Here is a 19,061-nt window from a genome sequence, read left to right as displayed (position 1 = left end):
TAAACTACATACATAAAGCAAAAAGAATTTCTTCTTCAGAGGAAAACTGTTGTTGAAAATTATTATCAGCAGATGACGCAGAGAGTAGATGAAACATGGCTTTGTTTATTAAAAGCAAATGAACTTAGAAAAGCAGAGATAGAAATAGCTATGCATAAATTAAAATATATGGAAAAACTTCAGATTTAAAACGAAAAAATATTTTTACACCTTGAAATGTATAAGTGTTCTAATACTTTTTTTTTTTTTTTTTTAGTTAGTTTAGATTAGTTAGTAGCACTTACAATTGATCAAGGGAGAAAAAAAAAAAATTATATATGTTATTTTTAAACTGAAAAATTTCCTTAAAATGCGATTTTAATAGTGCTTTATCTAAGAATATTGCAATAGTGACCTCGTAAATCTTCTTTAAAAAGTGTGAACTGTAAGTGTTTCAGAAATTATACTCATAATTTAATGTTAATTATACTTAATTTTAAATTATGCATGATTTATGAGCATTTTCTTTGAGCAACTACTCTGTTTCTTATGCACACTCAATAGATAAAATACATGTTGGCAAAACTCCATGCATGCTCAAAATTCACCCACGAAATGATGCGAGCAGAACGCTTTTACCTACTGCTTCAACAAATAACAGCTCCTGGTAAAACTTCAGTAACTACTTCCTAGCACACACTCCATTACAAAATCTGCTTATTTTGGTCCCCTCTACTTGTCTTTATATTTTTGCCCAATATGTTTTAATCCCCCTGAATATATTATTGATAATGATAAATATGACAGAACAAAACCTGTTATATGTATGTGATAATAAATAAATATAAATAAAATTTTTATTCCTAATTCTTATGTTAAGTGAAAAATATGATTATATAATTTGTTTTCTTACTTTTTTAACTCTATCTAGAGATGAACAACACAAAACACTAAATAAAAGAATTATATGATTTTATTACACATCATCAAGAATTTTTGCAAAAGGTGATATTTATATGTATATTACAAATCTTTTGTACAATAGTATCTTTCGTAAAATTCATAATAAACACTTTAAGTACTCAAATACTTTGTTGTAAACTGTAGACACAAAGGGGGAATTCACATTTGCACTTTTTACATAAACTCATTGAGGCAGCCTGAACATCTTTTTTGGGGGGAGGTTTATAATAGAGAGAACATAAATTGCATGAAACAATTACAATAAAATAGACCACAATCTAGTTTTTTACTATGATATTAAATTTGCTTCTAACAAACAACAAGGCCATATATTTCAAGAGAATTTCATATAACTTGCATAAATGTAATAAATTATTATATATATATATATATATATATATAGATTGGCAATAACAACATTTGTAAAAGGTGCACTTTAATTTGATTTAAATACTTTTTTAAATATATATGCATATATTATTTTTTTAATACCCATTTCCTGAATGCAATTCCACAAAGGACAAGTGATGACTTTGAAAGCTTCAATTAATTCATGAATAATTTGGAGGCTGCTTAAAGTAAATATTGGTACATATTAAGTACATTTTTGTTGTTGTTATAGATGGTATACATTTTAAAATTTTAATTACTACTCTTGTAAGACAATGAATTTCTCAGAAACTGACTAATCAAAAACTTCTCACTGCATTAAATATTAGGTATGTGTAGACAGCTACGAAATTTATGACATTTTTTTAGTAAAAATATTGATAAAAAAGATTTTATGAAGAGATTTAATTCCTTATTGTCAATATGAGATAAATTCAAACAAATTTCTCTACAGCACCTTATCTGTGTGGTCCCTTGACTTTTTTCTTTATCATAAAGACACTTTTCTAATACAGCTTTTAATATAAAAAACTTAGTCACATTATTGATATTTAACATATTTTGTTAAAGTGATATAAACATGCAAACTTATTTCTTTAATCGTATGTTTTATTAATTAAATTTGATGTAAAGACTTGTAGTAGCAACGGAACAAAAGCAAATCACTACACAAAATAATTGTAAGATATAATATTAAATCCATATATAAAAATTCAGTGTGATAAAAATTATGGCTGGCCAAAAATGAAACTAAATATAGAATAAAAATCATTGATCTAAAGAAAACAATAATAAAAATTATTGTAAAACAGAAAGATTTTAGTTTGAGGAATACTTGTTATTATGTTTTAAAACATGAATATTAAACCTTAAATAATAAAACATGGAAATATATTAACAGTTGGGAATTAATTTGCAAGGTAGAGTACAGAAAATCCAACCTACGGAAAACAAAATTTCATTTTTTTAAAAAATTTCATATTTGATCTATAATTGCTATAAAAATTTTGCTTCCATTATCCACTAGAGTGAATAATTTTTTTTATTTACTTATACAGTTCTACTACAACAAATGATGAAACATAAAAATGATACTAACAAGCATGTATTTTAAGCCTCTTAGACTATGAAGCTATAAAATTGTTATGTACAAGTAGCATAACAGTAATAAAATAATATATATTAATATGTTTAAATACTGAAAATTTCTGAGTGAAAAAAAGTAGGTGATTAAGCAAAATATTAATTTTTCAACACCAAAATTATATAGCTAATCATTAAATACAATAAACTTTTATAAACTAGGAATGCAAAAGATACTTATAAATAATGCAAAAAGTAAATAAAAAAGTATTTTTCAGAATGGATTTTTTTTTACTCTATCTTGTGCAATGAAACAACAAGCATTAAAAAAGTTTTGTGCAATGACTTCAGATTTGAACATTACTCTCAAAAGTTAAGTTTCTCTGTAAGAATGATTTAGTAAATACATGAAAGTACTAATAGCAGTAATTATTAATATTAATACTTTGAAATAGCGTAATTTACCTAGCACTAAATGTCAAATATCTTTTCTATTTCCCTGCAAGAAACTAATTTGTTTATATATATATATATATCTGTTTTTCAATTATTTTAAGTTAATAAATATTTATACAATTAAATATCTTTGGCTATTGATTTATACTGAAATTTTAAAGTGCAAAAGAGAGGAATGTGCAATATTAATAAGAAAGTACAGAAATTGAAATAATTTACAATTTTTGGGCTTAAAATATTTTGATCTTATTCAAAGCCACGTCTTATTATTCAGTTTTGATTACCAAGAGAATAAATTAGCATTTATAATAAAAACTAATCGAAAGAATAAATTACAGTTAATAACACTTGTAAAGAATTAATTATATGTTTGCATAAACATATAGTATAAAGTAATACTGTATAATACAAAGATTAGATTGGGCCACATTTCTGCTTAGATAATTATTTTTATCAGAAGGCTACAATTATTGTTATTATAGCTATTGATTGTTCAGAAAAATCTTAGATATCAGAGAACCAATAATAATTTTTCTACTTTGTTTATTTAAAATATTGTTTAAATACTTAAATTTTATTTATCTAAAAAAAGACATAAAATGTAGATTCATGTTAACAGATGTTAAAGATAATATTTTTGATGAATGAGAAATAAAACTCATATTTTGCTAGTTAAAAAAAGGCTAAGCATGTTAAGTGGAATGCATGCATCTCAAAAGAAATTTTTTTTTTTTTTGTTACTATTACATCAAATATCTGTCCAATGTAAATATACATAAAGATGCAGTTTTGTTAAACCAGTGCAGCGTGATAGTACTATATATGATGTTTAAATATGTTTAAATAAATAAATATATATAACAGTTGTTTCTAACTTTTAAGAATGATACAGCAGAACATTAATGATTTAAAATTTTTGATAAATCACTATGAATGTTTCTCATAGACAAAATATATCAAAATTTAATGTTAGGATGGTTTTTTTCCATTTTGATACATTTTGATTTACATTTTGATAATAACACCATATCACATAGATCATGTATCAAATGCTAAAATCAATTTTCCTTTCCATGGTTTTCTTGGATCATTAGTTCCAGCATTCAGTGTTATTGAATTTGTGAGTATGTAAATACTTTTTAAAGAAAACTGGAATTAATTTTATACTATTTATATTTTATTTGAAATTAGGCAAAACTAAGATGTTGGATATTTCACACTTTTAGTCTATTCTGAAACAACCAAGGATCAAAAATTAAAATGACTTAAAAATATTGTTTTTTTGTTATGCCATTCACATTTTGGTTTTTATTGCCAAGTGGGTGTGGTGAATAACTTTCATTATTTAGTGGACATATATTAGCTAACTCGATATCAGAACAGTTAGATTTCATGTCACACTGTTCTGCTATAAAGTTCTGATAGTTCTGAAATATAATCAGTTACACAATTGCCAGAACTTCTACTGATGAATTTCTATGTATGCAATAATTTTTATCTTGCTCAATGTAAAATCTTGGATGAATTTTAGTCATTATTTGCCAAAAGTCTCATCAATTTAAATTTTTAGCGACTCAAAATTTCTTTAATTTTAGGTTATGAAAGTTCAGTTGTATTTTCCACATAAAGAAAGAACAAGAAAAATAAATAAGAAATATAAAATATAATTCTACACTTAAAATACAAAATCACATTAAGTTAACAAAAAAAAAAAAAAAAAAAAAAAAAAAAGGGGGGGGAATTATTTTTCTAATATTTAATGAAGACACTTATTCTTAATACTTACAAAAATAAATAAACATTTAAAGAATAACAATTTTCAGTTTTGAAAAAGAGAAAATTGTTGGAAAGAATATATAGTTGCATGAAATAGAAGTGACTCTGGAAAAGTTCAAAACTACTGCAAGCCCACTGTTAAAAAGCTAATTCTGTTCTTCCTTTAAAGATACGAAATAAAAGAAAATTCTGAATACCCTGAGAAGTGTCGAATATCAACCTATGGATTATGGAGCAAAGATTAAATGGGAGGTGCAATTCACTGGCCCTCTTCAATGAAGGCACTGAGACAAGAGAATACACATCTTTTTCACAAACTGTGGATCACAGACCCAATTAAAATAAATTCTATAAAGTCAATAAAATTCCATCAGCATAAACACCTTCTGTATCACATCCTTACATAATGTGTCCTTGGCTAGCAGGCAGTGAAACTTTCAATTCTCATGATTAAAATCAACTAGAACTAGAAAAAAAAAAATTCCAATAGCTGATATGCATTATATATTAAAATATATATATATATGTATATATGTTTTACATTTGCTGAAATTTAAATAAGACTGTAACACAATTTTAAATGTAACATTAGATATACAAGCACTTTTCAGGTAACATGAGTTTCTTAGCGACATATATGAATAGCACCCCAAATACAATGGAAGGTAATTGCTAATAATTTTTGTTAATCTATAAATATATAAGGCCAGAACAAATACAAATTGGACAGGAGGAACTCTGTGTCATACTGAAAAAGAGCTAAGATTACATTGATAACAGATATTTCATTAAATCAACTTCCTAATATAAAAGAAGTAATACATACATTTCATTAAAACTGAGGTGACTATGGTATTAGTCACCTCAGTTTTAATGAAAAAGGCTTATTTTTACTTAATTAAAGAATATGTCCTGTACTTAATTAAGGAATATTTTTACTTAATAATTTAAAGAATCTGTTCTAAGTAAAATTTATCCGCTTAAATATGTCTTTATGAAATAGTTATGCAGTTTATTTTTCTTAATAGAAAGGAAAATAACTATGTGTAGAATCTGCATGTAGCTTTAATAAGAATTAGCTCAGCTGTTTGTTGTTATCAGCTAAAAGGTTAGACATATTTTTATTTGAGGGGGGGGGGATGATAATGTGATTCATTACCACTGAAAAGAGAGTTTTCTTTTAGGAGAAAAACCTCTGTGACTGATACGATAACATTTTCATTTAAAACATTTCTGACCTCTTTTCATGAAATTGAATAGTAAACTGAAACCTGCCCTTTGTACAGTTTTAAATTTTAACCAATGAAATATTCTTTTATTAGTATGAAAAAGAGATGTTAATCTATATTAGTTCAATCTAAAAGTGGCTGATTTTTTATTATTATTATTTTATTGAGCAGCAGTCAAATTCTGTATTTTAGAAAAATATATTTGATTTGAGCAAGCTTCTACTAAAAAAAGAAATGCAAAATAAAGTAATTATTATTATTTTACTCAGCAGCAATCAAATTCGTCTTTTAAAAAAAGATATTTGATTTCATCAAGTTGCAAAACTTGTAAGTAATTAAATGGCTGAAAAATTATTCTTTTATGTTTTAACACATTCACATATACAGATTACAATAACAGCATTTACTAAATTCAAACTACTGGCAGAATTACAGTAATGAAAAGAACATCTTCCCAGATAAGATAAATAAGATCATTTGCCATATATTTCAAAATCATGCCTTTTGACTTGTTACCTACTCATTTAATTACCTGAAACTTTTAAACCATTTTCATTAATTTTATATAGAGTAGTATATGATTTTTTTTAATATTTCAATAATTTAAATTTTTATCATTAATTTTTTTTAATTAAAAACCAATTTTAGTTCCAGCTTATAAAAGCAGCATTTTAATTCAAAGTTTTGCTGACAGTGAATAGCAGATAAAGGTTTGCAAATCAAGATTATATAACTCTCAGCATTTTTTGACAACATAGCCTAAAAATTCCTCATTTTATTCAATAACTTCTAGAAAAATTCTAGAATATACTTTTTTTAGTAGTTTATTCTGATGTACCAGTTTAAAGAAGCAGTATTAATATTTCAATATTTATGTTTTAAATAAGAAATCTGAAATGAAAAAAGCATATTCAATGATTAATACATATCATTTTAATATGAGAAAACTAAAATAACTTTAAACTTATACTCTATTCGTTCCATTTTTATTCTTCTTTCAGATTCCATATATCTTTAAAGTAATTAACCTAAAGAAAACAGGCAATAAGCAGTGCTATTCTATACTATTTTCCTTTTTATATCTGAAAAAATAAAGTAGTGAATACACCATTATAATATCAAATGAAATAAAAAATAAACAGAATAATATAGAAGATCAGGTGCATTATGAAAACAATTAAATCAACACACATAATGAGTTAATTAATGAATGAGATGTAGGTCAGTAAATTTAACAAGTTAAACATCATCACAAAACTGTTCTCCAAATGAAAAAAAAAACTATGGAATAATCCATAGAATGGGGGAGGGGAAGAACAGTATTATTGTAATAAATAGCCAGTACAGAATACTTAATGGTGTACTATAAAACAGATATGGTTTTTCATTCTTAAAATGAATATTTATAAGTAAACATTTCTTAAAACATTCAAATTTAAAATCTATGTGAAGTTTTTCAGCCACTGGACTTATTATCAGACTTATGACAGACAATGACCAAAATGTCTCATTAAAGTATTAAAATTATCAAATGCTTTAAGAAATTTATTATTTTAATATTTAACCACTTGCATTATTGTTGATAATTTTAGCTTCTCACTTGAGTTATCCAAAGTCCCACTCTTAATAATAGACCGATTATACATATCCAACAAACTATAATTATAGTTATACAAAAAAATTATATCTTAAGTTTAAATTATTGGAAACTGATACTTACTAAATGATATTGTATACAAAGGCAAAACTTCTTAATTAACAATAAGCAAATAGAATATTCAGAAATACAGATAAAATTGCTGTATTAATTTCTAATAAAAATATTATGCCTTATTCCATTCAGATAAATCAGAAAGTTTATGATACATGCAATACATATCTTTCTAAGATGAGCAAATATGGAAGAGATTCCTATTCATTCTAGTAAAAAATAAATTTTTGTAATTGAATTGGCCTTATATAATTTCTAGTTTTTCTAGTTGTAGTGAAAGTTAAATAAAGCCGAAAATTTGACATCAGGCTAGATATTTAACCCCCCCTCAAAAAAAGAAAAAAAAAAAAAAAAAAAAAGAAGAAGAAGACAGAGAGAGAGAGAAAATTAGGCAAAGTTAAAATCAGTTTTATACAAAATCACAGACTTTGAAAGTTTTACAGTACCTGTTTGATTATTACTTTTACTCAATTTCCTAGTTAGTCAAGCTTGTTTTTCCAACTGCCAGCTTTGATTCCATGATGTTAAATAAGCTGTGGGATTTCAGTCATCCCACTTTGTTTTGTTAGTAGTAATTATAACACAGAAAATGAGGATTTGACTTCATTTGTACATAATACTATAAATCTGTATCATCTGTACCACGGAATCCTTTAGCATCTAAACTTTTATCTATTTGATCAAGATTTATAGTTACATTTCTTGTGGATAATCTGCTATTGCCACTCTCAGGGGAAGAACTTTCTGCAGCAGGTGTATGTGTTCGAAGGGTCAAATGATCACTCTCAGTATACATAGCTGCCACATTGTCCACCCTTTCAGGTTGTGGATTTGTTTCGAGGCACATGTGAGGCATACTTTGTCGACGTTCCAACTGCATAATCTGATGAGCAGCCATATCCATTTCTTCTTGAGTTAGGTTGATTGCTTCAGCTAACTCTCGCTGAGTTGTTCGCACAAAATCAGGATCACAGTATTTACCAAGTCCTTGTTCTAAGAGCACCTACAATGAAATTGTTTTATTTAAAATGGTGAAAAGAATAAATTTCACAATCTAAAAAGCCCAAAATAGAGCTAAATTCCATTATTGTACATGTATGAATTAATGCATATTTGCAATTATGAAAGGGGATAAAGATAACTTGTATGTACTTCAGAAAGTTTAGTAAAGCAATAAACATAGCCCATGACTGTTTTTGATGTTTTTAACAATATATCTGCCAAGAGTTGCGATGAAACACTGAAAAGTAAAGTAGTGGAGTAATCGACTTTCAAAGAGAATATAGATACATATTTTCCCAAAATCAAGTTTGACTACCTTTCTTTTATTTGTAATATATGTGAATGTCTTATATTTTTAACATAATAACTATTTTTCTAATGTAAAGTTTCAAAAATAATATAAAACACAGTCAAACCTCAATTACAGAGAACCTGGCTTATAATTAGTTCTCACAAACAAATCTTTTGGTCCTGTCCAAATTCCTATACATATAATGTTATTTTACAGGGTTATAGCAAACTCCCAAATGTATGAAAATCACATACAAAGAACTTTATTGGATGCTTCAGTTTAATTTTTTTATTTTTCATATTTTAACCCAAAATTACAACTGTTAACTAAAAAATTACTAATCCTTAAAATCTCACAGCCTTAAAACCAGCCTATTTAAAATTGAGGAGAGAGACAACTTTATGCTATTGTTCTTTTATCTCAACTTCCATCTTTCTCTGTGCTCTAAACAAAGGCCATGCAAGATCTAATTGGAGAAATTGGAAGAAATAAATTGGAGAAAGGCATATCTTAGGACACTGTTCTGATGTCCCAACTCTATTACCACTGTGGTAGAGAACTTGAACAGATTCCCCAATTTCATTCAAGTTTTTTGATTCAGCTGTCAATCAGAAATCTGTTCAAGGCTGATGAAAATAGTGAAATATTTACTATTCAGGAAAAGAGGATGTTATGAATAGATCTTTTTATGAGCTTGAGGTTATATAGGTGATTCATATTTTAGAGAATGAAAAGTTTTTATCCTTACTGGCTTGTTTTGTGTATTTAAAATGCTCTCCAAATTTAGTCTTCTGAACAGAAGCTTTTGTATTTTTTAAAGTTTTAGCAAGATTTAGGATATTCTTCATAAAAGTTATCACACTTGTTTTGCAATCATATAATTACTTGGGGGGAGTAAGTCCTTTCTCATTAGACATTGAATAAGACAATTTAGAAATGAAATTATCATATATTTTTCATTTTCCAGAAGGACAAAATTTTGTACATTTTTTAATTTTCTTAATTCTCTGCTGTTAAAAATTTTCAGTGCTAAAAATTCACCCGTATGGTAAGCTCTAAATATAAAGCACTCTAGAGGTTATTCAAATGCTTGAGGGAATTGTATCATATAAGTTACTTAACAGAAAAGATTATCACATTATGTAAAAGATTTATACATTGAATTTTGAGCAAGAATGCATAACTGATTATTTAGAATAGTTGCTTCATTAATCTAAGAAATTCTTTTGTAGCATACATGAAAAAGTTACAGGACATTATGTAACAGCAACTGAATCCAGTGATATAGTCAGCTATAATTTTAAATATTAATATTTAAAATCCACACTTTAAATATATAAACTGATATAGCTACTGTACATGCTTATCAATTTTGTGTTTTCTTATATGCTTTTATTAACACACCATTAAGGATTTATAGAGCAAAATTAAAAAATTTTAAAAAATATAATGAATTTACAAAATTAGGTTAAAATCAGATAATGTTCCCAACAGGATATGCACAGACAACATAAATAATAATAATGTGATGGACAAATTTTTCTCCTAATTGAAAGTGAGTTTCTGGAATTTTGGACTTCCTAATTCAGTATTTATCATTTGGGGCAGTTTCAATTACACGATTAAACCAAAATTCATTTTTATGAAGTGACTAATGTGGTATTATATTTATTGCATGAAACATAACAAACATTTAAAATAAGATTATGGAAAATTAATTTTTCCCTCCCAAAATTAAAGCCTTTGTTTCTACTTTTTATTCCTTTTCCTACTTTATTTTTAAAATAAGCATAGCCTTTTCACAATAACATGACACATTATTATTTTAATTTTCATTTTTTAGAGAGAGAGAAACACATTTTAAAATACATTAGTATTTCCAAATTTGCGTTTTAGATTTGATGATATTAATCCGTCTACTTAACAGTTGCATGTATGCTATAACAATTAATTAATATTTAAAGAAGTGTCATTTCTCTCTACAGATGAAAATATTTGGACCACAATAACCTTATCCTATCAAAAGCAACGAGATGAGATTTCAGCATGCAAAACTGTATTCTAGTGTATACAATGCAATTTTTTATTTGGGTAACACCTGGGTTCAGCACCATTACTGTTGAATGCTGGAAATCTTTAAATGTACCTACTTTAATATTTTAAGCAACTGATCATTTTCAATCTTTAAATACACTTTATTGGAGAATTCATAATAAAATTTGGATGCTTTAGAAACAGATTGTTTTGTTTTTGCCTAAAATGCATGGAATGTTGTGATTCTTTAGAATAATATTAATAATGCTAAACATTCATTCAAGTGCTTCATTTAGTACTATTATGACCACATAACCACAAGAACATAAAAACACAAGACTAAATGCATACAAATAATTATCACAGAGAAACAGTTTTCTCTGCCAATGAAGTGGAAAGGGAAACTTAAGAGACATTCTAAAGCAGATAATGGCAACAATATTTCAGATTTTGAACAACAGGAAATTTTACTTACTCTTCCTATAAGACTTTCAGCACTGCCTAAAATACCTGCAGTTCTTACATCTCCAGATTTTGATTTTATTGGAGAATCACTGTTCCATCCTAATGAAGTATCACGGGAACCTGCAACAAAATATTAAACATACATAAGTAAAAGCTATACTACAGAAAGAAGACAGTGATTATCTATGATAAGCAATTTTTTGTATGCTTTCATGAAAAAAATTCAGCATTAAAAATAATGAGCAATAAATATTTAAACCTCAATAATGTACAAAATTTTTAATTAGCCAAGTATTACATAAGTTTAGTAAATCAAAATTATTTATCTTAAAAACTATATAGAAAATAAAGAGGAATAGTCAGAAAAATCATTGAATTTTATGCAACAATCCAAAGATTTACAGTGAACCATTGCTGTGTGTAGGGATTATGTTATTAACAAATTGGGCATATGGTGAAATCACGTTTTGCAAAGTTAACTTTTATAAGAGAGTATGTATAATTTATACAAACCTAAATTACTGTAAGTGAAAGGAAAAAAAAAATGAAATAAATGTTAAGTGAAAGGACTTTTATTACTTCTTAGTAAGTAGGTACATGGTACAATTATTTTTTTAAAAAATAGGTGATAATTTTTTTTCCACACTAGATGACACAACTTATTAAGCATTTTGAAGTAGGGAGTGCAACGTCCTTTAATACCTTTCGTAAAGTAACCTCTTCTTTTCTCATTTGGGTCAGTCTCCATTATAAATCAGACAGTTCCTGTTCCTTTTTAAACAATTCATTTAATTTCGCGATCATCATTCTCGACTAATTCTTTGCTGTTGGAAATCCTTTAAAACTGTTGGGCTATAGCTGATGCCAGCAGGCATTCATTGTTGATGAATTCACTGGATCCCATGTGAGTTTAATCACTTCTGTACAATGTCTTATGTTGATCTGCTTCCAAAATGCCATCAGTGCACTCTGCTTTTCTTCATCTAATTTTTTTTCCATGTAAATGTGCCTGATATAATAAGCTTCCAATGTTTCTATGATTCCTTGATTCATTGGTTAGATTAAAGAAGTAGTGTTTAGTGGAATGAACAAAACATCTACATTTGGATACATAGCTGCAACGGCTTTAGCACTGTATTCTGGAGCATTAGAGCGAATTAGGTGAATTTTAAAGCTCACGTTTTGTTGTTTTAAGCAATATTTAAATTCTTTACTAAATGAAATTTCAAACCAATGATCAAAGAGGACTATCACAATGTGGCAAACAATGTGCAGCATACTATGTATAACTGAAACTCTCACATTGGGCAAATTAAATGAAGACAATTAAGATAGAATGCATATGCAAAATTGTGTTTTGCAAGGGTTTACTTTATAGAAACTTATTTCTTATATTTTGGTAATAATAGCAATGAGCTTTTAGATTTTATATAAGCAATATTTGGTATTTTAAACTTTATTTTAAGAGTCAAATTATTTGATCTTCAAAGAATTAAAAATCAGTAAAGTGGAACAAATACCCATGTCTTTTATCACCAGATTTAACACTGAGATAAATTCTTTTAATTCTGGCTTATCAGAAGCTAAAGAATAAGACTGCTTTTTAAATATTATTATTATTAAATAGCTTTAAAATATTTAAATATTTTAAAGCTAATATTATTTAAATATATTTTAAAGCTAATATTAATATATTTTAAAGCTAATATTTAAATAATATTAGCTTTTTCTTACAGTTTCCGTTTTTGGTAGAAAGGTTGATTACAGTATGGATTTACTGGTTTTCAATGCATAATATAGAGAAAAGATAGTTTCTCTTTAAATATACAAAGGTACTCCACTCAATGTAAATAACCATTTTGTATTATCATAATAAATTAACTGTTTCCAGTTTACATGCTTACAACTATATCATCATTTTAGGAAAGTAATCTGTGCAACAAACAATGCGCATTTCAAAATGTTTAGTACTAAACTTAAATTCTCATAAAATTTTCCCTTCTCATTGAATATTTCATAATCTTAATGCTATCACAGCAATTATTTATATGGGAATTATGTAATATAAAAAAAATTTGGTATGATATCTTTCAGCACATAATTTCTGTTTTCTAGCTAGACGTTTCTTGATATTCCCCACCTTTTTTCATTAGGTAGTTAAAAAAAAAGTAGAACCTCATTATTTTTTCCTTACTATGAATGCATAATGATGGGAAAAAAAAAAAAAAAAAAAAAAAAAAAAAAAAAAAAAAACCTTTTTTTCACACACTACAACAATCCTTTCATTGAAATTATGATAGTTTAAGTGCATATTGTTTGCTTCAATCATAATCTCAAATAATTTTTTACAACTCGAAAAATTGTTCATCTTTAATTTGTCAAACAACTTCAAGTTTATAAATTTACTTTAATAGACCATTTCTTATTAAAAAAAATTGCATAGGCTATTCAAATTATATTAGGCCGAGAAATATTTCCTGGGAAGTTACTTTCCTTCCATTAATGTCAAATTCTTAAAAAAACAGTCAGTTACAAATCGGAAAATGTGAGAAAAACAGCGTCACTAATATACCAGCATGAGTAAAAAACATTCAGATTACTAGAATTAGGGCATTCATTTATGAACAATATACATGATTATGGGTAATTACTGAAAAAAAGGACATTACGAAGCTCCAGATGAAGATAAAAATACGAAATACTAAGAATCACAGAAACTATAGGAATATTGTAAAAGATGTACTCAGTTTCTATTATTGTTAAAAAAAGTGAGTAAAGAAAAGCATTGTAAAAGATACGGCAAAATATGAAGGAGTATATGCATGCATATATCAAGCTTTATTCCAGCATTCAGTGTGTTGAGGTAGATAATTACACAGTGCCACTTGATTCAGTAAGCACAATGGTCTCATCTTTTATGGAGAAAGCTCTTTTGCTTTATAGAATTCAGTGAAAAGATATTCATTATTATTGTATAAAGCAAATTTTGATCCAACTTCAAAAAATCACTTCCATACAAAAGATCCATTCACAGCTGAAAGAAGATCAACGAAATTTAAAATTACAGGCTATTTGTGCAAATGTATGAGTAAATGTCTGGGTGATTTTATGTAACTGAAAAACAAACTGATTACATTTGTGGTGTCTTCCTCCAAATTCAGAGGAAAGCAACACTAGGAAAACTCTCGGAGCATTAAATTCCAGATCTTGCAATTAAGAAAATTTTGTGAAAGTGAATGAAATTCCTCCTGCACAAACTGCAGTTGTTATAGCACCTGAATAAGCTCAACAAAACAAGCAAGGCTTCTGCACTGTAAGACATAGCTATCTTATCTGCTGAGTCCCATGACACGTAGTGATTACCCACATTACCATATGGAATGTTAGAAGAAAATCTCATACCTACATGCATTGATTTCAGGTTTCATCATAATATCCATTGCTGTACTTTTATTTATGAGCAAATAAGACTCTCAACTTTTTTTTGTTATAAATCTACCCCTTAAAGCATTTGAATGATACAGAATATTTAATATGATGAAATATATTACAGCCATGAAGAGCAGAAGGAAAAAATGTATTATGAAGAATTTAGAGTAAAAACAAAGATATTGAGGTGAATAAGTTAATTACTAATATAAAAGTATTTGAAAAGATAATATAACCATGGCTTTTGATGAAATGAAGTCGAATAATATGAATAGAGAAATTACAAGAAAGCTTTTAAGCAAGATTTAACAGCATATATTATTACTTTTACATATGAATTACATTAAAATTTAATGTAATTTATATGTAACTAATTTGTAATTTATATGTAATTAATTTGTAATACAGTACAAAGTCTGTAATCCAGAATAATCTATAATCCAGACCTCAAAGCCACAAACTTTTTTTTTGTATGCTTTATGCATGTGCATAATCCGTTTATACTTTTAATATTAGGCATAATCCGTTTATGCATGCACATGCACATTGGGAAGATCTGTCTCCAGATAAGTTAAAAAATGCTTGTCATAATTTATAGCCAGTTACCATATTTCATGGTGAGGACGATGAAGATGACAGCCGCGAATTTGAAGCTTTTCAGACATCGCAAAATAAAGGTGAAATTTTCCATTATTGTATTTTGTAAAGAAATGTGGAGAAGCGGTAATAAATGAAGATGATATAACAGAAGTTTTTCATTGCAATGACAATGCGCCAATCAGTTAACGGACGGCGAAATCTGTAGTATGGTTCTAGATCCAGAAAATACCACCTCCGATAGTGACGGAGAGGTTATTGAAAATGAAAAAATTTCAATTGACAAGTTAGTCGGTATTCTCAACACAGCAATTACAGCACTTGAGCAGTGGAACTTTGTAACTGAAGAAGAAATTATGTCTGTTTATAGAATTATAGAGAAAGCATTAGCACAAAAAATGAAGCAACTTAAACAACTTACATTGAAAGAAATGTTTAATAAAGTAAACAAATAAATATTAAGCTATGTTTTTATAAATTTTGATACCCTTTAGATCATAATTGCTCTTTATTTCATAAATTACGGTTTCATATTTTTAATTGTATAATTTCTGCATGCCATCTCATCAGATTTAAATTGATGATTTATAATCCAGAAAAACCTCTAATCTGGAATCGAAGTCCTGACGAGTCCGGATTATGGACTTTGCACTGTATATAATTATACACCTAAGTTAAATGTTTATGTTTTTAGCAATGTAGTAATAACAAATTTATTTATTTTAAGTTTTACATTCCTAAAATAACCTATTAGAGAATTTTGATTTAAAAAAAAAAAAAAAAAGAAGAGAGAAATCATAGTCTATAAAAGTGACCAGAAAAGCAAAAATTCCTAATATTATACAAATTTACTAAGCAAGGAAGTATAATTGTGACAGTAATTGAACAAACAAGAAACAGAAGTCAGAAACTTATTTTATATGATGTGTTTGTGTTAATATATATCCACATACAGTAGAGTTCTGATAATAACCGCTTGATTCATGCTCATTTTTGGATGTAAACAAACAGAATTTTGATTTTTAGAAAATTCAGAAAGGTAAATTTTTATTACATAAATACTTTCTAGCAAAAATACATGATATTCATAACATATTTTGTTTGAAGATAAAAATATATTTCATTACTGAAGTTACTTGGCATTTTCTGCATATATGTCAGCATTCTTCTTCTTCCCTTTTTTTTTTTTTTTTTTTTTTAAACATAGGTTTTAAATAGGGAACTTTAATTTCAAGCAATCTGTGTGTATATAGATATTATAACAGATTTGTAAAGTTGGTGGTGCAGTAAATGCTCAAAGAAGAAATACATAAAGAAGAATAAACTTGCATATGTGGGCAAATTTAATTACTTCCTTTTTGTTTATGGTTGACACACACTTTTAAGCCAACACAAATGAAATGAGTGCAATGTGCAACTCACATTTCTTTAAGTTTAGCACATATTAAGACAATGGATAATATAGAGAAGTGAACAACAATGTGCTATTTTGAAGTAATTAAGTAGAAAAATGTAAGGCATTCAAGAAGCAAGCATGGAAGGTAGTTATTTTGATCTTCTGAAGTAATGCAGATGAAGATACTTATGTCTAAATTTTAAGTTTGTATATATAAATGATAAAAGATGATCATTAAATATAAGAAAAGAAGTATATAGGATATAAATGTGAAGCTTTATAGTGGAAATATAGCATAAAAAGAGCTTTGCAGACCATGATATGAAGCTCTGTGTGTAGGTATATGTGAAGATCCATCTCCCAACCTTCTACGCTTTTTCCACTGGTCTGTTGACGGTTGAACACCAGCAACAGCCATTGCAGGCAAATGAGCAAAGCACAGAGAGGCAGCAATATGTCTCATGTTGCAAGGTTCGCCACTCTTTGGCCGAGCTGCAATTTCAGGAGGAGTCTCACTGAATGAACCACGGAGATCACTGCAGCTATGTGTACTGGAAGACTGGCGTACGAGTATCGGCCGTTCATGACTGTCCCGCTTACCAATACAAGGAATGCGAAATGAAGCTGTAGCACCTCTGGAAGTGAACTTTCGAGGTGGAGGTGTGGGAGGTCTTAAACCAACTGCTTCTTCTTCTTCTTTTATGCAAAGGCTACAAAAATATATACAGACATATAAATAAAGTAACCATGGTTGTTGTTTATAAATTAGTAATTATTAATTTTTTTGTATCTAAACACAATATGCAGTTTATTCGCTTTTAAATAGATATTTACACTGACACAAACGTTTCTTGAAATTTACGGCAATGAAATGAAGAAAACCTTAATGAAAAAAAATCTGGACACCACATGATTTCCTTTTATGGCTTATTAAATTGTATACATTTTTTGCTGCCCTTCATTTAGACTTATTTCCATGAATTATTAACCAGTCCATCAAGGCAAATTGGAAACATCAAAAATTGCAAATTTTGAAATTAACTATCCCAGTCAAATTTGTCATACAGCAGTCAAGCTTCTTATAACTTTATTTTTTCATAAAGAGTATAAAATTTTTCCCAAATATAAGTATAGGAACTGGAAGACTCCACTAAATATCAAATTTTGTTAGTTATCAAAAATAATTATTTTGGAAATAACAGTCCTTTATTTTGCTGGTACACACACGTCATGGGGAAAAAAAAAAAAAAAAAAAAAAAAAAAAACTTATGGAATTGGGAACAGTGAAAATGGATATTTCTGTTATATGATACCCCAAAATTTTTCATGATTACAATAATTCCTCTACTTCATACACAAGGAAGTAAATATGTATAAGAAAATTCAATTCAGAATAGATGATCAAAAATCTAAAATACAATGATTGTGCACAGTGTTGTAGTATTCAAATTGTTTTGAATTCATAAGTTGGTAATTCAGGGAAAAATAATAATAATAATAATAATAATAATAATAATAATAATAAAAACTTTTCTGATTCAGTGCAATGGAAATGGTTTTAAAATATGTAAAGATAAACATAAACTGTACAGTAATTGAGCATGATGCATGTGCTTATCGGTTATTAAGATTAGGTTATATAATTTTCGTATCAGCTGTACATATTAAGCAGGAAAGGGGGCGAGAATTTAAAATACTGCCTTTAGAGTCAAATGAAAAAAAATTATATGGAAATTACATCAAAGAATGATTAGAATTCTAGTCAAAGATAAGAGATATTCTTCATTTAGAAGCATTTTAGAATATGTTAGATAAGGTTTTATCACACAATAATTTAATAATATAATAGACTTGGGGATTACATAAAATTTTGGATATAGCAGCTGTTAAAATAAGATAACATTTCACATAGGCTGACAGAATACAGAGAATAAGTAAAGGATTAAAATAAATATGCCTACTATTTATTTAATGATGCAAATCCAAGCAGAATAAAATGCATGTAATCTCAATCACTGCTATTGAATAACTAAGCAAGAAAGAGCTTAAATTTTACACCTTACATAATTTCATTAAATCTGATTTTAATGATTTTTTCCAGAAACCACCGATACTATCCATTTTGCGTTACTCATAAAAAATACATTTGAAACAATAAATGCAATGAACAGTAATTAATGCCATAAGCAAACAATGTTTAAAAGGCTCGGAACTTGCAGAAACTTCATTTGGTTTTGTGTGTTTGACTACGGCAAAGTC

At 27.4% G+C, this 19,061-nt stretch overlaps 1 protein-coding gene across 9 annotated transcripts in view; it reads right to left on the bottom strand.

Annotated features, from left to right (window-relative positions):
• Window positions 1–934: 934 nt before the first annotated feature.
• The window catches only part of LOC118202388 (muscle calcium channel subunit alpha-1-like), a 674,690-nt gene continuing 656,563 nt past the window's right edge, over window positions 935–19,061 (bottom strand). For 8 of the 9 annotated variants that reach the window (XM_085820710.1, XM_085820709.1, XM_085820713.1 and 5 more), the window contains 4 exons: window positions 17,118–17,512; window positions 11,391–11,500; window positions 8,034–8,590; window positions 935–5,113 (listed from right to left, as the gene is read on the bottom strand). In XM_085820710.1, coding sequence (XP_085676836.1) covers window positions 8,207–8,590; window positions 11,391–11,500; window positions 17,118–17,512 — 889 coding nt within the window. In that variant the 3' untranslated portion in view covers window positions 935–5,113; window positions 8,034–8,206. The other variant, XM_085820711.1, reaches the window with a different exon arrangement.

This window comes from Stegodyphus dumicola, chromosome 7 (assembly GCF_044657685.1).
Source record: "Stegodyphus dumicola isolate Sdum_Otavi_A_Nest chromosome 7, ASM4465768v1".
NCBI classification, from domain to species: Eukaryota; Metazoa; Arthropoda; class Arachnida; order Araneae; family Eresidae; genus Stegodyphus; species Stegodyphus dumicola.
The sequence above is the reverse complement of the archived record's forward strand: the minus strand, read 5'-3'. Positions and strand labels throughout refer to the sequence as shown.